At 37.1% G+C, this 23,070-nt stretch overlaps 1 protein-coding gene across 6 annotated transcripts in view; it reads right to left on the reverse strand.

The window, feature by feature from the left end:
• The window catches only part of GLRA2 (glycine receptor alpha 2), a 130,188-nt gene that overhangs the window by 62,398 nt on the left and 44,720 nt on the right, over positions 1-23,070 (reverse strand). For all 6 annotated transcript variants that reach the window (XM_040533194.1, XM_040533219.1, XM_040533185.1 and 3 more), the window contains exons 6-7: positions 22,290-22,427; positions 19,363-19,577 (exon numbers count right to left, since the gene is read on the reverse strand). In XM_040533194.1, the coding sequence (XP_040389128.1) occupies positions 19,363-19,577; positions 22,290-22,427 (353 nt within the window). The remainder of the gene's footprint in view (positions 1-19,362; positions 19,578-22,289; positions 22,428-23,070) is intronic.

Raw genomic sequence — 23,070 nt, forward strand, 5'->3', positions numbered from 1 at the left:
GTTGTCTCCTAAGGTATTTCATATGAGTGGGCAGTGCTGACTCTTTATGCAGGCTAAAAATATTTGCTCTCTTAATGCCATGGTAGGTTCTGTCCATAAGAGGATTAATTAAACCACGGCTGTGAATATACAGATATCATGGCTGCCAACTGCAGAGCACACCCGCACACTCACACAAACAGCACAGTGATATGAATTAATGCCTCCAGTCAACCCTGTCACTTGATCTACCAGAGAACTTCTTTATTTGAGCCCCATTTGGTTGGCTGTGAAATGAATGTGTACTCCAAGGGAGCAAAGGACTTCATCACAGCTTTGAGTCCTTCAGGCAGGTTTGTGTCCTAGCACACAGGAGGCAGGGGAGTGCTTTAAACCTATACACAGACACAGAGAGTGCTGATAGCTGTCTGTCAGGGACTCTCCAAGCATGGTCTGAAGGAGTCTGTATCTCACAGGGCAGGATTAACCCATACTTCACCAAGAAGTACCACAGATAACTTTGCAAACAGAGAATACCACCAGATGTTCCCTGACAGTCAGGTGTCCCTGTAACTTTGCTCTAGGTTTTGCCCAACTAGCACAACATCAAAACATGTTAATAGAAACAGATGTTTTTTAGTGATGATCATGCAACAGCAGGCTGGCCAGAGCAGAACAGAGAGCAGAGCTGGCTCTCTGCCAACATGGTCAGCATATGACTGTGTTATTTCACCTATATGGGTTTGGAGCTCTCAAGTCACCTTCTGTGATGCACAGCCTAAGATAGCTCTAAGGTACATCCAGAGCCCATCAGCCATTTTCCAGGGTTCCTCACCCCTGGCCAAGGCCATGAAAACATAACAAGAACAAGGGTAGCTGTATGTGCAGCTTGCTGTTCCCTTCCCTGGAAAGGCTGAAATGGCAACAAAAGAAATGGGACACAAATCGACTGTAGCACAAAACATTAAGCAATAAATTGATCTTACAGTGGCTTCACTGGAATGATGCTACACCAAATCTTCTGGTACACCTCTGTTAAACTTTCTACCTTGTAACAGAGTGAAGTGTGGGCAGGAGAAGTAGGCTGTTAGCACATGAAGTTTCAGGGACTTGTTAGTAGAGTGGTAGGTGCCATTCATTTGTTGTCTGTCAGTTAAATCTTCAGGTGAACCCAGAGGATTCAATCTGTAATTCCTAGGGTGCCCTGTATCTGAAGGGTCTCCTGTCTTGTCTTTGCATGTCCTTTCACTTCCCGGGCAAAGTCGGGCATGCAAGCAGATTTTCAGAAACCAAGTGGAGGCACATCAAAACTATTCAGCAATGAGATACAGAGAGAAGCTAAAAGGCTTAGACACCTAACTGTCTATGCTTGGCATAAACACAACCACCCTTCCTTGGATTTAGATCCTGAAATCGACTTCTGTCAGCACATCTTCGCTGAGACAACTTGCAAACTATCAGCAGCTGAGCAGTCCCCAGCCCATGGCTCACAATCAATGGTGTGGTCCTCCACTACTGAAGGGCTCTGCAGTTGTGCACATTGACAGCCAAGCAGGATATTGTACTCTTGTATTATTGACCCGAGTAGGTGAAGGTTGAGAACCCAGGAGTGTACAGCAAGTATTTGACAGGTACAAAGACATGTTCTACATGATTTGGAAAGAAATAGAGAAATGGGTACCAGTTGAACGTCTTACCTTCCAGCTACTGACTACTCAAGGAGATAGGAACAGTGCCAAGAGATCAGGAGAAGGAGAAAGGGAGGAGACGGAAAAAGACAGGCTTTTCTCTACTACACAAATAACAAAAGACTTTTAATTAAACATGGCTCAGGAAGATGCTTCTTGTCTTTAGCTCTAGGCAGAGCAGAAAGCTAATTCCAAATATTTCATGTCCCTGAAGAGCTCCAGACAGTAGTAGGACATGGCCATGTCTTGCCTACACCACATACCATGCTGTTGAGACATACCCATTCCAAGAACTGCCTTTCAAGGCTCCAGTATGAGCTGGGGTTCCTCATCTCTCATTGGATCAGGAGTGAGTCTGGTGCTGAAACAGCACAGACAGCTTAAACATTTAGATTATTAAACTGCCAGTAACAACGTGTGGGGGCCCCTAATTAGCATGAATCTTTTGCATTTGTTTCTCAGATATCACTAAGAAATTTAGAATATGTCTTTGTGGTATGAATCAGGACATCTCTTCAGAAGTGTAAATTAACCCTCTGTTGATTTGCTAATACACCTTTCCCATATCTCTTTGCTTGTTTTCACCACAAAACACAGGTATTCTTAAACACATTCATAGGAAGTCAGTGGTTAAATTTTTTCCTATAATTGTCCTGGATGTCTATACTATCTCAGCTGCACTATCCCAGTATCCATACAGCACAGCTATATGATAAAAACATCTTTCCATTCTCATTCACAATTTACACACCCATGGAGGACAGGATCAGTCCTTATTACATGGCACCTCTCATAGTTCATGTGTAATTATTCGTCCACTGTAACTTCTAAAACCTTTTGAGGAGTTACTGCTTTCCAAAACACATTTCCTGAAATGTAAGCCATATGCATGTAATAGTATGAAAATAAAAATTGTATCTTGGAAATATTTGGAGTTTGATGTGTTGTTGCTTTTCTTCTACTATTTAAAGAAAAAAATGGTGATCTATCTACATTTTTCATAAGACTCTGCAGAGACAGAAGATTATAAACTAAAATAGCCAGCAAAATTGTACTTAGTGCACAAGCTACAGATATGTGTGATGACAGGGGGGGTCATTGCTGCAGCATTTTTACAGCTCTACATCTGACCTGTGATTTCTGCAATAAGTGGAGAGGATCAGAAATCTCTGGGGTGTAATTCAGTTCATCTATTTGAGACATTTATATTATTCAGTGGAGTTAAGCTTTAGAGTTAAAAACAGACCTAGTTTTAATCAGACCCAGAGATCTCAATTTCCCAGTTTTATGCTTCAGTCTGCTTGTTACTCTGTGATCATAAAATGTCACCTTGACCCTAAGAAACTTTCCTGAATTTGATGGGTTGGTATTTTCAAGCAGAAATTAAGACTGTGCTAAAAAATTCCCCATAAGTCAAAAATCCTAATTTTTCAACAGACAATTTAGGTACTTGGCTACACTGATGAGTCCAGAGCATCACTTGGACCCCTGTGCACTGCTGAAAGGTAAAGAGTAGCTAATTTCAGCACCTTCTTGCTGCTTCTCCAAAAGCCATAAATGCTAGATAAGCTTAGCGACAGTTAACAGAGACAAATATGAAAAACACAGCAGAAGGAGATAGATTTCAAAAAGAACATGCTTCAGTGTATTCATGTGCCTCTCCCAGAAAGCCTCCCATACTTTCCCCTTTCATGTGTTTAAACTATGCATATCTAGCAAACCTGACAAAATGGCATGAAAACCCTGTGAAGAGAAGCCTTCTCCAAAGAAATCACACTCCCACATCTGGTCACAGCTGGAAGCCCTGCAAGAGCAACCTTTCTCGCGACATCCTGGCAACTCCAGATGAAGTGTGCCTATATGTAAGGGCAGAGAGGCAGGATGGTGAAGGATGTGTGACTGAAAAGATTTGTATAAATATGTTCACTTCAAGTCCTTTTCTACAAGTGCCATGAGCAGTACAAGGATGGATTTCTTTGTATGTTTTTCCATTTTGGCTTTGGTTTTGTGTGAATCCACCAATTTACAGATTCTAGGCTAAGTTAATAGCATCAGAAATTAGAGATTAAAGAAATTAGAGTTAAAGGCAAAAAGGGTGCAAGATTCCACAAATTCCATTCTAACACTCAAATCCCAGTTGCACTGCTCATATCTACTGCTCATATCTACCAGTTATTACTGACCATTAGCAGCAATGGTGAGATATTTTAGGCCTTCTATAAAGGCTTTTCGTGATGTACTAGTAGGCAGAAGTGTTGAAAGTGTACAAAATCCCTGATAAAATTCTCAGAGGAGGGGAATGCTCCCTGCAACTGGCAAAATGTGTTTATTTGTAAAAAGTAATTTCACTTCTGGTTTAATCTCATCACAGAATTCTTGAATTGTAATTCATTTTGAGAGTCTAAATTACAGAATATTATGATTCATATAAAAAAATGACATTCAAAATTTAAATAATTGCATATAAAATATAAAAATAAGGTGCAATGGTAGGTCACTGCTAGTTTTAAAGCTAAAATGTTGCACTGAAGCATATCTTGTAGAATAAAAAGAATAAAAGAAAAGCAAACGTTTTCATAAGATGGGTATATTTGAAACTGGTTGTGGTTTCACAGCTTTGTTTTTCTTTATCAGCAAACCTTCCTGTTGATTTAAGATCCCAAAATCTTCAAATTCTAGATATGACCAAGAGAGAACAACAAAGAGACATTATAAATCACATAAGCGTTCATGTGAATAATGTTGAAATGTTGCAACAACTTCCCCTTACGTGGTCACATAGCACTGAAACTGGTAACAGCACACACAAAAATGTACTTGTGTATAGCTTTCAAATTTGTAACATAACAAAATCATTCAGTGAGGAAGTGCTACCACATATTTGCTGGGGTACGGTTTAGCTCCATTTTCTTCTGAGATATCCATAGGTCATTCTCTCAGCTCAAGACTATATTTCATGTGATGCAGCCTCCTGGAATGAGGAGGTAGTGCATTATAAGAGACAAAAAAGCATCTGAAATGTCAGAGAAGAACACATAAAATGCAAGTGATTCCCAGCTTTCATGAAGCAGTTGCAGTAGTGTATCCAAATGGAAACACTTCATGCTTTACTTGGGTAATTCAATTTCAAATAATCGGAATAAAAATCACTACATTTTCCATTAAAATAAGATATTTGTCTACAGATTGTTGATGTAATTAAATATATATATTCTTCCATCAAAATAGAAATGTCCTCAAACCAGGTCTCCAGCTGCTAAGTTAGCCAGAGGATTTGTATCAGTTTAGAGGAACAGAAGATTTAGCCTCCTTTATAAAAAACAGTTGTCATCTGCATGGTCTATGCTATTTCCATGCATATGACAGATCCATGAGTCTGGTAATACTAGAGAATTTATCCAGGAAAGTTCAGCTTTTTGTTTTCTTTAAGAGTTTAGAATCTCTCCACGTAGCCTGTTGGGCATACTAAAGCAGAGGACTCAATTAAATGCTTTATATTAGATTCTGTGATGCATTTTTAACCTTGTTCATGAACTGAACTCTAAATGCATTTACATGAAAATAGCAAACAAGCTGTGACCCCAGTGAGTAAGTAGCTCTGACAATATAGACTAGACTTCAGCACCAGTCTTCTGCACAGAGGGAGAGATACCTTCTGAGCCAGACACTTAAGATGCCTTGAATTTTCCTCTCCTTCCTTCAAAAGAACAATGACATCCACAAAGGTCTAAACATCCAAAATGTGAATAAATGCTACCCAGAATGCTCAGAGAGTAAGGAACATTATATAAATTGTCTATGACTGGCAGACCTATGCATAAATGGAACAGTGCTACTGGTATGTCACTCAAAATGGTCTAAGAAATCAATATTGGCTCCAGTCAGTATGTAATGAGACCAGCTTATGTACAGAAGGATTTGATAGGATTAGATGATGACAACACATTCTTGAAATGCTTAATCATTTTTATCTATAAATCCTGGCACTGAAGAAATAGTTAACTAATATAAGAACTTTTTTCTGATTTCCTCCTAGAATGCACAAAGCCATATGCCAGTTTATGCTGAGAATTGATTTTTTTAATCCACTGTGAAGTTACACATCTACTGTTTCAATTATTTTTGCTTGGTATGTATTCAATTTTCTTTCCTAATTTACAGCTCTGAGAGTCAAACTGAATCTTTGTGATCGTGCAGCTCTTTGCCTGTAAAATTATTACTGCAGACTGAATTATGCTCTGTGGGCAGCCCTGCTAGCACTATGCAGGGCCTTAGAGTCATATCCTGTAAACTACTTGTCTTAAAGATTAACAGATATTTAACAGACTGCAATGAAATAAGGGTCTGGTAACCTCTACATCCACAGTTCATTCACCCTAATCCCTGTTGGCATTGCATGTGAAAAAGAAAGAGGAGGTAAAAATGCATTTGTTTTCCAAAATGCAACAGGTTTGACCTTAATCACACTCAAATAGTAGATAAGTAATGATAGGTAAGAAGATTTTTATATAACCACCTCTCTGAGGAAAAACCACCACCACCACCAACAAAACCTTCATGTTTTGAATATTTCAAAATGATGATGATATGTGTTTCACTATTTTTCACACTGTGTTTGGGATTTCCCTCACATAACTTCAGACATCTGATTTTAACGCTGGTCATCTTAGCTTCCCTTATTGACTTGCAGAAAGAGGCATCTGAAATGCGTTCATCTGACCTACCCTGTGTACCTGTCTGGGTGTCAGAAGAATCTTGCTGTGGAGGTATCTCTTTTTCTCTGTTGACTAGAAAGGCAGCATAAAACAACTTTCAGCCACCTAAGTTTTGACAGATTAATCTCTCCACAGGTTTACAAGTTCAATATTTTTGTTCTGATTTAAAATTGCTTGTGATATACAGATGTGTATAATAAAGTAGTCATCATTAGTATAAGTGGAAAAAAATTGCTCTGGTTTTCTCTGGAAAACTTTAGAAATGCAAATGCAACAAGGACACAATTTCTTTCCATTATGGGTTGTTATAAGCTGCTATTATAAACCAAAACTGAAAATAATCCTTTATTCATGTTCTCTGCACATAGCTACATATGGATAATTTCAGTGTATGTATATCACTAGTTGATTTTAAGCAATAGCTATTAGGGTCTTGTGATCTATTTCCTCCTCTCTCTTCCCCCAGCCCCCATATGTTAACTTTTTTTTTTTTTTTTTTTTTAATTTCCTGCACTTTTTTTAACCTTACATGGATGGAAAAGTAACTCCTTATATTATTACTGTTCTTCAATTACATAAGCAAATCACTCAGGCTAATGTTGCCATTAGTGGTCTGTGGTCTCACAATTAACAAAACTCTTTTATGTGTTCCACCTTAATCCAAATCGTTCCTATTTGGTGATATGACTTCTTACGAATTCTTTGTTTGTTTCACTTATTGCACCTAAATTATCAGCTGTTTGCCTGGCTGTGGACCAGACTCTTACATAATTAGGTTTCTCCTAGCTGCCCTAGACTCCATCACTATTTAACTGGCCAAATGGACGTAAATAGACATTTTTCACTAAACTGTTTTATACTAGTTGCAAGTTACTACCCAGTTTAATCTAACTTTTCCATTTTGATTTCAATTTAGTTCTCAGCATACCCCCTTATCCCACAAATGGCAAACAAAAGTCATGGAAATTTTCAGTCTTCCTTCTTGTCTGTATTTGCACTCTGTTACTTCTTTGTAAGTTTTCTCTAAGTTTTCTCCCACTGAGTATTAGCAATTTAGAATCAGTTGGGCTTCCAGAAAGCAGTGACTTGGCCTAATGTATATGGAATGAGCACAGGCTATAATAAATATTTTCTTATTTACTAGCACTAAGTATGCTACCACCATGCAATAATTAAAGATTTTAATAACTGCAATCACAACAATCAAACAGGATAATTTCATTATTATTATTATTAACATTAATATCCTTTATGGCATCAGAGGAGGAGCAGAAATAGCCATTACAATTGAAAAAAAGCTAAAAAGTAAATATTTACAAGACAGGTAAAACTAGAGGAATATGAGAATCAAACAATAGGAATAAGAGGTCCAGAAAAATGCCAGATGAAAGAAACAGTGGTAGAATTATCAGCAATGGCAGGAACAGTATAATTAGAATTACTGGGCACATCCAAACCAAATACTTTTGAAAAAAAGCCCAGTATCAGGTCATGCTGTGAAATCACAGAGAGGGCCACAACTGCAAGAAGAGCAGCTGTGACTTGCACCAAAAGTGGTTCTGAAAAGGGGAATGACAACAGAGCATCAGTTATGCGAAACTGTGGGTAAAAGGTTAATATGGCTGTTGAGTCTATAAACAGAACATAGAGGAGGAGGAAGAGGAGGAGGAGGAGGTGAAAAAAGAAAGCTATATTAAGAATTTGCACAGTAGTGTAGTTGTGATTGCTATATTTAAAAAAATTATATTGGCACAATGACGAAGAAACAAAGTTGAAGGCTGAACAAAATGTCTTAGAAGTGAGAGACATAAGAACCACAATCTGTTTAGTTTACCAAAAAGGAGATCGCAAGGTTGCTCACTTCCATCAAAGGATTTCTTGAATAAGAAAAGACATTATGTCTAGGAAGCCTAAGTAGTCCAGAAGAAAAATGCACAACAAGGAACACTGTCTGGAATGTAAAGCTGGAGAATCCTCAGTCTTTAAGAACATTTATTTTTATTATTAACAATAATATTACATAATATTACATTTATATATCATAATAATACTATAACATATAATTATAAATAATATATAGACATGAAATATTATAGCAATAATATTATATGATATTATATTAACAATATTTATTATTTATAATGTAGCAACTGAAATAAACATCCAGACTTCATTTTCAAAACAAGATGATACTCTTCTTTAAGACACATTTGAGTCAAATATAGAACCCAGCTGTAACAGCAATTAGATCCAATAAACAGTGTTATCCTAGAAGGTGACTTTGTCCCTTCTGGACTTGGGGGGAAAAAAAAAAAAGATTTTTAATTTCTAGAAGTCCATGAACTATCCCAGAATAGAAACAACTGATGACTTGTAGCTTCCTATACTAGCTACAGTGAGCATGCCTGGAACTCACTATTAGGCAGTGTGGTCTTGTTCTTTTCCTAGAACATTTCAGTGCCTGAGCCTGCTCCTGTGGCTGAAGGACAGTTTTAATTAGAGCAGTTTTGCTCCGAACTTCTAACATTACTTAAAGTTGAAAAGTGCCTACCAGTATCTCAGTAAATGTTAGATTTGAGTGGGATGTGTTTTTTCCCCTCCCTAGGGATTTTTGACATTTCAGAAATGCCTTCTGAATTAGAACAAAAAAAGAAAATATAAAAAGTCACAAATCGCAAATCTTATTTTTTTAGTATCATATCAACTGAACCACTTTCATCATTTCCATTTTCATGTCAAACTTTTCAGATATTTTTAGATTGATTAGCTTTAGATTTCCAAGAAAAAAGGCAGTTTCAAAATAATAATAATAATAAAAAAAAAGGATGCCTTGGAGAAATCTGACACTGGGACACTGGTGGTTAGAAGTCAACAACGATCATTTAGGGAATTTTTCCAATAAATGAGAACATTATTGTAAAGTACCCTTTGCATGGCTTCCACAAAGGATTATTATTATTATTATTTTTTTTTTTTTTTTTTACAACTAGGAGATCCTCAGAGAAAATGTCTGACGCCATCTAAAATGCATATTACAGCTCAAGCAGAGTGTAATACAATGTGAAAGAGGAGCTAGGAAGATCTATTTTCGGTTTTAGCTGAAAAAAAAAAAAAAAGAATTTTTTTTTGCTGAAAATGTTGTAGCTGAAAATTTATTTTCATTCTTTCTTCAGGGTAACATTCAGTTGTTTTTCAGAAGGACATCTCAAAAAAATATGAATTACAAGAAATCATGCAGACTACAGCTAGCAGTGGTAAGCATATATTTTAAGTCTTTTTCACTGATGGTAGACAGAGGAGCTGGGTAAGAGGCTTTTGAACTCTGCTGCAGTCAACAGCTGCTATTTAGACTGCCTTGCCTTCACTAGGAGGGAAGCATGTCCGGAGGAAGCCAGCATCATCGTGGAAATCATGAATGAAACTGGCCAAATGGCTTGCCATGAAGTGCATTACCCACATTCAGGCAATCCACAGTCTTTTAATTAGATATGCCTTTCAACTTGGGAAAAGCTTTTACTGAAACCTCATTAATGTAAGAAGCTAATCAACGCTTATAGCTGCATTCACTGAGAGTGTTTTACCTTTAAACAATTCTTCATGAAATCATTTGCCAAGCTACAGTCTTGCCTGGAAGCATGTGTAACGCACACTTTTTTGACTGGTTGCAAAACACCTGTCTCCTGTTCCAGTCAATGTAGAAAAAGATAAGAGATAACCTCTAAATGCAGTAGTATGGTTGGCACATAACAGTTTTAGTGTTATGTTTTTTTTTAGTTTGAGCAATGTAGTGTTTATCCCCTTTCTAATAGGGCATTGGAATATGGTAAAAAATAAATACATTTCTCATTTCTCATTTATCAAAAAGACTGCTATTCACTTGTACAATCAACACTACATTGTTACTAAAGAATGACAAATATACCAACTTCAGAGAGAATAATTAACCAATTAAGAGAATAATTATGCATTATTCTTCCCACTCACTAGATAGGACAGAAGGAGAAAACAAGATGTAAGAAAGACCACATTGCTTCCTGGAGCAGCGATTTTGTGAGACATAAAAGCAAAGTTATCTTTGTTTTCATATCCAGGGATAGTTATATGCATAACTAATTTGTTCTGCACTGTTTTCTTTGTGGCATAACACTGTGTTCCTTTACTTTGGCAAGCCCTGGTAAGAAATAACAGCAATGGTAATATCTGAGCATATGAATGCTTTAATTTAAGTCATTCTCAATGACTGGATTTTGTTTTCATTCTGAGAAGATTCTGTTTCTGTTAGGAGGTTCAGGGGAAAGCAAAACACAGTCAACATATGAAATAGATCCTGTCAGACAATTATGGCTTCCTTAAAAAAACAAGAGAGAAATTTGATTGTTCGAGAAAGCAACAGAACACACTGTCCAACTGTAAAAGTCTTTATCATAATCCTGACATTTGGGTTTCTTCAGTTCCTTAATTTTTTTTATTTTATTTTTCTCCCTCCAGTTCCACACAATTTTATACTGCATTTTGCCAGTTTTTGATGAACAGAGCATACTCAGTCATAGACAGATTCTGACCAGGAATGTGTTACTCTCATTACTGTCTGTGACCATCTACATGGTTCCTTGGAAAATTAAGAGGTGTTTTGAAATTGATCATGCTGTACAAATGGCTGGTATCAGTGCCTCCTGACTGCAAATAAATTTTAGAAGTACTACTGTTCATCATATTTCAGGACAAATCTATCAATAAAGTGTTTTGATTGACATTAAACACACAAAGAAAAATGCCCTTCTGGAAAAAAAAAAAAAAAAAAAAAAAAAAGAGAGATTCTATGAAAAATGCATTTATATCAATGAAATACTTTAAATTACTTTTTAGTGTCCCAGCAGACCATTTTTTAATAGAAGTTGTTTCTCCTATCAGTGACAGATATTGATATGCTCTCATCATAATAGTGCCATTATTGATAATTATTTATAATATAGCCTGCACTATAATTCCTATGAAAACATGTACTGAGGAACATTCATTATGTTGTCTCTTTTTCCTAACTTATGTTTTCTGCTGTGATTTAGTCACTTAAGTTTCTCTCCAGATATATTAAGAGTTCAGACTCAATTCTCTAAAGGCTTAAGCTTTGGAAGAACATGGAAAGACAACAAACTGTCTACTTCTCACACACAGGTATGTCTAACACAGGATACAAGCTACTGAGGATAAAAGTACTGCTCTCACACTCCCTCAAGATACCCCAATTAACCCCTCTAGGCTTCTAGGAAGAAGAAATGAGAAGAGAATACTTCTTCAAGGTTTTTAACTTTACTACTAAGGATCTGTGAATAATGACATATTCTAGAGTGCATGACTGTATTTCCATGCCTTAAAAACAAATTATATTGTTTTCTTGTCAATGGCTAATTTAGAATTGTTTCATTTCAAAAGCTGATATTACTATAACAAAAATAGTGTTCCCCAGTACTTGCAAATTAAAGTTATCGTCATATCATATCACAGGCATAAAAAGAAAAAAAAAAAAAGACACCAAATCAGTTAGTTACTCCTGTAGAAGTCTGATGCATCCATGAAGAAAAGTAAATAACTTGTCTCTGTTTAAACATGTGTGTGGGGAATACTTCTAGTCATCAATATCAATAAACAAATTGTTGTTTTTTTTTTTCCAAATAGAAACATTTCCCAAATGAAAAAAACAAAAAAAACACAAACAAACAAACAAAAAAAACTTTTAGTCAAGTTCTTACAGTTGCACTGCAACTCAAATAAAACTTTGGGAAAGTAAGGCATCAGTGGCCCAGTTGCTTTAAAGCAGCAAGCAGTTTTCAGTAATGTTCAGACTGGATGCAGTAGTCTTAAGGTACATCACAAATGAAAGCATTTTTCACAGGCTCTAGGGGGTCCCGTCAACATTATTTCAAATGAAACATTCACAGGAGATATTCATAAGTAATATTCTTAGATGATCTAATAGAGTCAAGGCTTGAGATTATTTGAAGTGAATGAGCCACAACAGCATATGTCATTGCTTCAGAGCTGGCCTGCAGTGCTTATTTGTGCAAAAGAGCAGCACTACGTGCTCTTCAGAGAGCTGGTAAAAGCCGCTAGAAGGTCCTGTAGGGTGCAGGAATGAAGCTCGAGAGTCCCAGTGCTGTGCCAGGGTTATGAAACAACCAGCAGAGTGGCGTGCACAGTAACTCCAGCTCTTCTCTGACTCTTGAAATAGGCTATGCCAAATGCCAGACCTCCCAGATGACTGCATTATAAAAGCCTGGAAGTACCAGGAGTACTCAAACTACATCCCAGAGGTATTCAAACACATCTTAATGCATATTTTTTGCTGTCACGCATGGCAGCAACTACTGTTTCTGTAGTACAGTAAATACCACTGTCTCCACTATACAGGAAAGTAAACTATAAAGTTTAGATTAGTACAAGGGAAAAAGTGACTGATTTAATCTTCTATTTTTTACTTTCATAGAGTAAAATCTGTTATAAAACCTAATGTATTAATATTTATCCAGTCAGTATCTCCTCGGTCAGCTTTGCACAGAATGAAGGGCAGCATGAAATTCACTAGAAACCATATACAAACACTTCAAGATCCAAAGATTGGCCAAGCTAAAGAGAATAACGTGGTCATTTCTAGCCACATATTTAGATGCTCTGTGTAACAACTACATCCTTCTTTCTCCTACTCTCCTCACAAGAAGCATAGATCCTGCTGGGTTTTGGTGTTGTTGTCGTTTTGATTTGTTTTGTTTTCATCTTCTTGGCCTTGCAGCAGAACCAAATCTTTGGTTTCACAGAACTGGAAGTAATAGATTCATGATGACACATATATAACCGTGCCAAAGCTTCAGATGAGATACTGCTCCCGCTGAAGTTGTAACTGCATAGGTTAGCCCTGTAAGTATCTACCTAGATCTTGAAGAAGCAAGTTTGAAGGAAGGAAAAGTGTCTTTTACGAGTTGATGTGGGCCAGGGAAACAGAGAATTTTCATCAGGCCCAAGCATTTATTATCAAGCTGTTAACATGGTATTAACATGGCCACAGTGCTATTAATACTCAAAGTGGCAGGAAAATTCTCTCTGGCACATCACCACGTACCACTTTTTCCACTACTGTCAAACTTTCTCTTGCCCTCTAGCACAAATACATATATCTTGACTAGAAACTATTGATAAGAAAATGTAAGTAACGTGAAAAGAAGAAAGAGTAAGGAAATTACATATAAAAAGTTGTAGACGAGAACCAGAAAACACTTGTTTTGAGCTATGAGTTATGAGCATGTGTTTATAAACAATTTGACAGACATTTATTTTATAGTATTTTGTAGAACAGATTTTTTGTACACAGAGCTATGTTTAGTGTGTAAGTTTTTACTGAAGAAATTCCTTCAATAAGTCACAGCAAGCAAACACATACTAATTTTTGACCCTTGCTTTACTTTGGAACAGTTTTTGTTGAAAAAAACTTCAGTGAGTTCCTTCGTTAAGTAGTATAGAATAAATCCCTGTATCCAAATTCAGATACTGTATGGAATATAACAAAGGGTATTGAATATACTGTGTGAATACAAGATTTAGTTGTATCTAGGTTTTTGAAGCTCAGAAGAAAAGAAAAAAAAAGAAAAAAAAAGAAAAAAAAGAAAAGAAGGGAAGGGAAGGGAAGGGAAGGGAAGGGAAGGGAAGGGAAGGGAAGGGAAGGGAAGGGAAGGGAAGGGAAGGGAAGGGAAGGGAAGGGAAGGGAAGGGAAGGGAAGGGAAGGGAAGGGAAGGGAAGGGAAGGGAAGGGAAGGGAAGGGAAGGGAAGGGAAGGGAAGGGAAGGGAAGGGAAGGGAAGGGAAGGGAAACTTCTCTGTGAACTTCTTTCTAAATCTACTCAAGGACACTGAACAAATTTTTAAAAAGTGGAAATTTGTTTGCAGTTCCCCCATCAGAACAAATAAATATGTAACATAAGGTAGACATATTAAACACCATGGCAGTGTTTTAGGATCATCACGTCTCCAACAGGATTTTGTAAATAACTAATAAGAATAGGGTTGGCCTAATTATTTAAGCAACGTGTCAAGCACTCAGACATACAGCTCATATTAGCCAAGAACTAATTAACATATCTCATGCTCATTGAATTACTCTTGTACTTCCTCCTCAGATCCTGAAACTAGAGTAGAAGTAATCTGTCAAAAACTTCTTCCATTCAAATTTACTTTTTATTTTTATTTTTTTTACCATATTACTGCACCAAAATGCATCATCTCTGTTTTGTTACATGAAAGAGCAAGCTATCACCTTAGACACTCTGCTTCCTATGAAAACAAATGAACATACAATAGTGTAACTTCTAAAACCAGCATCTATTCCTTTTTCTCTAATGTTATTTCTCCTTATTTCTTCCTTTTCATCCTTTTTTATTTTTATTTATTAAGACATTTTTTTAACCCTAATTCAAAATAAAAAAATGTGATGTACTCTCAGAGCTTCTTTACTTGATAACTTTTGGCATTAAAGAAAGGAGAGGTTACTTTCTCAGATTGGTCTGCCAGAAGCCAAAGAATCTTGAAAAGGCTTCAAAAATGCTGAGGATAGTGGATGACATGTAAAAGCAGTAATTTACTACCAAATGGAATGGACTTCATGGACTTTGGCTTTGCAGGTCTCTGCACCTATTAGAATATAGTGCTTTTATTACAACTGGTAATGCATTTAGTGATCCAAAGCAAAATGAAGTGAATGGAAGTCTTCCCAGGGGGTTCAGTGAGTTTTGAATAAGATTTTTTTTCTGCGCAGACTGCTCCCTAGGGAAGGAATATGCATTCATTAAGTACTACACAGTAAAGTAACACAATATCAATGCTATACAACTGTGTAAAATAAAGCTACTATCATTTACTTGACTTAAAGTATCCTCAAATGTTTTGCTTTATGGCATGAAAAGTAATTCACTTTTTTGGACTGTCATTGTTAAGGTTTGGTTTATATGTGTGTTCTAAGAAGAAAGCAATCTGAAAAATACCCAATTATTTTTAATAATTTCAAGCAAGAACTCTGTCATGTAATATTGTACCGGAGTTGAGAACAATATGTAGGTAATTACTTCTAAACAGTACCACTTGCATCATTTAGATAGTAACTTGAAAACTAACCAAAAAAGTAACTAGGTGTCTTCTTGGTGCAGTTCTTCTCTGCCTTTCTTTAGATAAAGGAATTATTGCCTTTAAAGTTTGTGAATGTTGATGCTTGGTGGGGTTTGTTTGTCTGCTTGCTTGCTTGCTTGATTTTGTCTTTGTTTGTTATTTGTTTGTTTGTTTGTTTTGTTAAAGCTATAATAAAATAATGAAGAATAAGGAGAAACTCTTGGCAGGAGACAGTGGGTAAGTTAAAGGTAAAGTCAAATTCTATAAATGCGTGTTAAGAATAGGACACAAAGAAAGATGGGGAAGAATACAACTCTTGTATTCAAATCTAGGCTGCTTTCACAAACCAAAGTTGCATCTGTTTTTTTCAGTGCTCTTACCAAAATAACCCTCCTCTCATGTCTTATTATCTTAGATATTCATGCTTGGAGCAATTTTGGAATTGCCTATTGACAGCCTAACTTCCTGTGTCTTGGCAATATGTAGACAGGACTCAGAAAAACATTGCTTTTAAAGAGCCATTTTGCAAGTTCAGATTTAACACTGATTTGATTCAATTATTTTTATATTTTTATTTTTAAATGCATTTCAGCTGGACAGATTTTATTAAGAAATACAATTTTAGTGTTAACTTACAGATGGGGTTTTAAAATAGCTAGGTTCATGAAACAACAGCAAGAAAAGCTTGTTTCTTGTAATAGAATCATAGAATATAGAGAATGGCCTGGGTTGGAAGGGATCTTAAAGATCATAGAATCATGGAATCATTAAGGTTGGAAAAGACCTCAGGATCACCTAGCTCCAACCCCCCTGCCATGGGCAGGGATGCCACCCACTAGATCAGGTTGCTCAGGGGCTTGTCCAAACTGGCCTTGAACACCTCCAGGGATGGGGTATCACAGCTTCTCTGGGCAACCTGTGCCAGTGCCTCACCACCCTCTGAGTGAAGAATTTCCTCCTAACATCTAATCTAAACTTCCCCTCTTTTAGTTTAAAACCATCCCCCCCCCGTCCTGTCATTGCCTGTCTGAGCAAAAAGTTGCGTTCCACCTTTTTTATAAGCCCCCTTTAAGTACTGAAAAGCTGCAATGACGTCACCCTGCAGCCTTCTCTTCTCTCAGTAGGACAGCCCCAGCTCTCTCAGCCTTTCTTAATAGGAGAAGTGCTCCAGCCCTCTGAGTATCCTCACGGCCTTCCTCTGGACCCGCTCTAACAGCCCCACATCCTTCTTCTGCTGGGGGCTTCAGACCTGGATGCAGCACTCCAAGTGGGGCCTCACAAATGCAGAGCAGAGGGGGACAATCCCCTCCCTTGACCTGCTGGCCACTCCTCTGGTGATGCAGCCCAGGATGGAGTTGGCCTTCTGGGCTGCAAGCACACACTGCTGACTCTTGTCGAGCTTTTCTTCCACCAGAACTCCCAAGTCCTTCTCTGCAGGGCTGCTCTCAGGGAGTTCTTCTCCCAGTCTGTCTTCCACCCATGTCTGGGATTGGCCTGACCCAGGTGCAGCACCTTGCACCTGGACTTGTTGAACCTCATTAGGTTCACATGGGCCCACTTCTCAATCTTGTCCAGGTCCCTTTGGGTGGCATCCCATCCTTCTGTTGTATCAACTGCACCACTCAGCTTGGGGTCAGCTGCAAACTTGCTGAGCATGCACTCATTCCAGTCGTCTGTCATTGATAAAGATATTAAACAGCACTGGTCCCAGGACAGACCCCTGAGGGACACGGCTCGTCACTAGCCTCCACCTGGACATAGAGCCATTCTTCTTTGTGTAAGGAATCAGATACTGCTGATGTGGACCTGTACACAAACATGGGTGTACTGCTTACTTTTGCACACAGAGCCTGTTCTGAAGCAATTTGTTTCACATCAGTCCCATGTTTCTTATGGCACAGCTCAGCTGCATTCACACAGCAGAAATGCAACAACCAGGTGTTGTATGACTGAAGTAAGTGTACTGGACTCTCTGGTGAGGTAAATGTCCTTAGTGTCTGTCTTCTGGTAAAGGAACAGTGAAAGATACTAGGAGAGGATGGAATGGGGCCAGAGCATCACCTCTGACAACCACTGAGATATATCTATTTAATCTTGAAGCTGGAGAAGAACCTCTCCAATAATCAAATTGCCACAGTCGGTATATTCTGGATCTCCCCTTTTCTTCAACTCAGCAGAAGCCCAGAAGTGTATCCAGCTAATGCTTTTCATTGCAAACAAGGGAGAACATGAACAAAAATTTCAGCTGGATCTAAGGCACATGATAAAAAGTCTTTCTAAAGCATTAGCTTTATGGACATAGTAACACTGCAGAGCTTCTTGGCAGAGTGTGCATGCTCTGTTGGAAATGTTGGTGGAAATCTCCACTACAGTGATTGTACCACTTCCAGTACTCAAGGCAATTAATTTGGAAGAAACTTGGAATATATCAGCATGGAATCATGTTGTACCATCTAGACACCATCTTCAGTAACTCCAGGCTTGCTATCTACAGAGCCTGCATGGTTCTTGCCAAGTTTGTCTCTTTGTTGACTTTCTTCTCAGAGTGTTCATTTGGTAATATTGACTGAATTGTCTGAACAAATGTTAAGAAATTATACATTTGAAATTCTGCGTTAATACATGAAAGATCTTTAGTTTGCATGGAAAATTATACATAGCTCCAAGTGAGCAAGTGAAGCTGAACCAACTGTTGTAGTCACCAAATTTTAAGTGATACTTTCTTATTACCAACAGAATAGTAACACAATCTGTGCAGTTTTTAAAGTCGCCCTATGTATGCTCCATTTGAACAAATTACAGTACTTGGAATGAGACTAAATATGACACTGAGTGTAAAGCAGAACAAAATACAACATGCCTTTTGGAGTGGATCATATGCTATACAAACACTCAAAAATTGTGCTTTCATTGTTGCTAGCATGGTTTTATGATCCTAGACCTTGTGATTCTGGGCATCTGTAAGAGAGAATTCTTCAGGGAATTTATCTCACGACTCCACAGATGATTGTAAACTGATCTACCTCTGAGTTCTCTTCCAGAAAATTGTACAAAACCTGAACACACACAATAAATTCTGCTCGGAATGCTAACAATAAAACCATTAAGGCTGTGCCCATGCTGAAAAGAGCTGTCATGTTGACTAATCAAAGAACACAATCTGTAATCTATAATCTCATCTACAGCAGCTGCCCCAATTTAAAATAAATAAATAAATAAGTAATCAAGCGAGATGATGTTTTTGTGAGTAGACCGGATGGAGAACTGCAGGCAACACTTGAATAAGAACATAAACTAAATCTGCCATAAAACAGAGAAAGACATTGACAGTTCCTCACTGAAAAGATTCTCCAGAAACACATTTCAGGTATATATATGTTATATATATGTATTTTATACACACACAAATATATTTATATATCCATCAGATTAAATGCCGTATCTAGCCATGTCAAGTTATTTGGGAGACTACATTTGGGAAACAGTCCAGAAGAGATGAGACAGAGTTTATAAAGTCTCCAGTCTAGTTTTCAGGAAAGTGCTTTCAGAAATACAGTGAAGTACCTACATACTTGAGAAAACCTGTCTTCTAAATATTGATGTCTAAGTGTCAAAACTAGCAGTTTTAATTTTTAATTCATTAAAAATCCAGAGCTTAGAACACTCTCACCATCCCGCAAACCAAGAGAAAACCTTAATTCAAATACCAAATACCTGGATACTTCTTTCTCAGGTATTCTTATCAAATGCATACATACACAGATCTTTAAGAAACTTCAGAAGTACTACCATTATTTCTTGGTAATAACAAACCTATGGTACAAAATTATTTCCTTACTTTTGGGAGGGAAGCTCTTGATCCTGAACTTTGGGTGGTCATTGTCAAAACTGTAGTGATACCCAGTGCAACTCTAGCCGGAGCAGCGTCCATGTTGATCCAGAAAGAAACCCAGGACAAAATGACAATCAGCAGGCTAGGAATGTACATCTGGATTAGATAGTATCCCATCTGACGCTCCAAATGAAACTTGACTTCAATGCATGTAAACTTTCCTAGAACAAGAAATTATTTTCATAAATGTTTTTTGCACAGTTTTATCTTGCTTTCTAAACATATATTAGAGGTGAGGCCTGTTTTGTAACCTAGCAGTACTAGTCAGCCACTTGTTGCACCCTAACCTGTGAGACACATGGAGCCCCTGAAGGAGACTGTGTCCAATTATTCACATTAACTGAGAAAACAAGTATTGGAACAGTTGTTTTACCTCCAGAAAATATAATATTTTTTTTCTCAAAAATTTAAAAAGATTTTGTTTTAAGTATACTGTGTAGTATTAAAGGGTGTCAGTATTTTGCTCTATTAATTGCATGAGATTAAGTAAACTTGTCATTAGGCAAATTATAAACAATCAAAGTCCTATGGTAGATTTCATTCTGGCCACATCATTTACTTTTGTCTGTGGGCTTTACTTCTAATGGCGGAATCAGCTCAAAGTTTACTTTGAGTTTCACCAAGATGCTATCTCCTGGAAATCCATAATAATGGATTACCTCTCATGTGAGGTAAGTGATTCTCCGGACAATGAATACCTGCTTTGCAGGGGTAGAGGAGGACGGAAGTTTAGGATTGCCTGACAGTGGAGATAGCCATGCAGTGGGTTTTACATCAATGGACATCAGGACATTACATCAATGTCCTGAGTTGCAAGAGCTCTCCAGCTATGAAGCCAATCACTTTGTGCTAATCTCCATATTAATGTCCTTGCTGTGGTTTAAATATTATGAATGCTCTCACTCAAGGTAGACTATCCAAAGCACAGTAATGTCTGTCATTCCTGAAATGTCATGCTAATTGTTTCAAAGAACCCCTTTTGTGTCAGTTGGTCAAGTACACTTGAGGCGTTGTTCCTCATAAATCCTTTTCAGGCGTAATAAGACTTTTGCTCCATTTTGTGATAAACACATAATTTCTGCTAGTCTGAAAAGCAAAACGGCAGGTTCATACAGGTAAGAGAGTTGTTACAGAGGACAATACAGAGGCAATTTGTCAAAGTGAGGAGAGGGAAAAAAAAATGAGTAATCTGGTAGGACAGAAACTGTGAAATGAGTGACTCTGAAACCTGTGTAGACACACATTCTGACCGGTCTGTCCATACAGAAGGAATCTGTTTTTTTTTTGAAAGAGGCTACCTGTGGCAGTGATGGCACTGGAGTAGACCAGTCTGTCAAATGCTCTCCAGATTCCTCTAGCACAATCTGGGTGGAGCACCTTGCAGTGTAGGTAGGAGGAGAAGGCTGAATACAGCTTTCATCTATATTTTGATTTAACCCCAAACCTGAAAGACCATGCCTCAGAGAAGACAGTAATGCATTACTGTGGACGTATGTAGGCAAAGTTTTCTTTGGCTTGAATACTGCTTCTCATTTCTCCTTCCCAGGCTACACACTTTGAACTAATTATACAGTCATTTTTTTTAACTACTTGTACTGGGAACTACTAACAAGCTTTTTTATCATTTACAGGGAACCTCCATGGGTATACAAGGAAGCTATTGCCCATGCTCTCCCTCGCCTTTTACTTTTGATGTTCCACCCTGCAAATTGGTTAACTGAGAGTCAGCAGTTAGAAAAGCACATGAACTCACCTATTCAGAGCTTGAGTCATGTGGTGGGAAATAGTTAAACTTTGCAACAGCCAAATTACAAGTGCATAAATTCTGTTGATTGATATTTACTTCTGATGCTCCCTTTTACAATGAGCAGTAATATTAGTCCCCCTTTCCACAGATCTTGGATTGTGGAATCACAACAAGTCCTTCCTTGGCAATTTGGGCCCCAAAATTAGAATCTGCATTTCTAAAAATTAAAGATGATAATTTTATTTTCATAATAAAAGAATGTGACTTTATTTTTGAAAGGGGCAGAACATCTCATGTTGTGTTATTTCACAGAGTGAAACAAATGTCTCTGATGCAAACAGATTGACTTTTATGCTGAAATGATGAAAAAAAACTATTTTAGATGACAGGGATTATATCTAATCCCAGGAAACATCCAGCAAACCATTCTCTAAATGCTGGCCTTATTAAACAGACTCAAAGCAGATAAATCCAAAATTTTAACAGACCTCTCTCTTTTCTCTGTTCTGTGAAGCTAAAGATAGAAAACACATTTGAAACTTTTAAAAAGCAAAAGCAGGGAGAAAATTACATTATTTAGCAAACAAATTCCATTCATTTCATGTCTGTACACTAGTCAGATCAGCAATGAAAGCATTGTCACTTCAAATACTACATCTCATAAATCAGACCACATATTTTTTATATGCTGGTGAAAGTTTGATATTTTTCCTCAGTAGTATTTTGATATACGGGAGAAATAAATCAAATCTGTAAGACTCAATACTTTAAAACTGATGTATCAATATAGTTTTAAAAAATAGTTTGCTATAAATGTTTCATTTTGAGGAACAGGAAATTAGTAGATTTTTCCAATTTTTAAAGTTTTTAAAATCCTTAATGATTTTAAGGAAGTTAGAATATAAGGATATGCAAGTTAGATAATCCTTAATTAAGCTAAAGGAAACTTGGAAAAAAAAAATCTTTAAAGCAAACAAAAATAAAAGGGAGATTTTTTTTTCAGATTTAAAAAATGAGTGGCTGAATCAAATTTTAATTTCAATATATATATATTCATTTCACTCATCTTTTCCCATTTCACATTGACAATAGATACTATTAAGAAAAAAAATAGAATAATGCTCACCAGTGTTGTAATGTTTTGTACAATAACCAAGTTCTTTATCTTCTTTCAAAATAAACTGTGGCAAGGTTAAGCCTTCTGCAACCTGCACAGGTCCATCACTTAGCCACTCAAATATCAGATCGTTCATAGTGTAGCCGACTAAAATAAAGAAATCAGAATTCATTAGATGGTAACTGACTGAAAACATCAAAAGCAAGTATTATTATGCCTTAGTAATGCCATTTATTCCAGTTAATGTGAACTATATTTTTCAACTGATTAACAATAGCAGAATTGCTGTTAGTTGCTAATTTCCCAATACTTCACTACTCCTATACTAAGAGCAACAAATGTATAACATCATTATTTTCTGAAATACTGTCTTGGTTTGCCCCTAAAATAATTTTGCTGGCCTATCAAAGGTACTGTTTACAACTGAAATGACATTTTTGTGTGTCTGTGTGTCTATGTATCAGCCAACATTTTGCTTTGTTTACATTATCCTTTCATTATTTAGTTGTTGGGCACCAGCAAACAAGGATTTCCAGACTGCATGATGCTCGGTCCTTACCTAAAAATAAACATGCAGCTTTTGTAAACCTTACCACTGGGAGGTGTGTAGTTGTAAGAGAGAGTCTTGAACTCTCTGAAGTCTCTTTGACTGCAGTGGCTACACATTTACAAGTAAATTAAAGAAGCCCTGACCAGCTTGTTCTTCAGCCACACACAAAGTGGTAACCTGCAGCTTATAGTCATATAGGTAAATCTGTTTCTCTCCCAGATACCCACCAAAAAAACAACA

This window comes from Cygnus olor, chromosome 1, assembly GCF_009769625.2.
Source record: "Cygnus olor isolate bCygOlo1 chromosome 1, bCygOlo1.pri.v2, whole genome shotgun sequence".
NCBI classification, from domain to species: Eukaryota; Metazoa; Chordata; class Aves; order Anseriformes; family Anatidae; genus Cygnus; species Cygnus olor.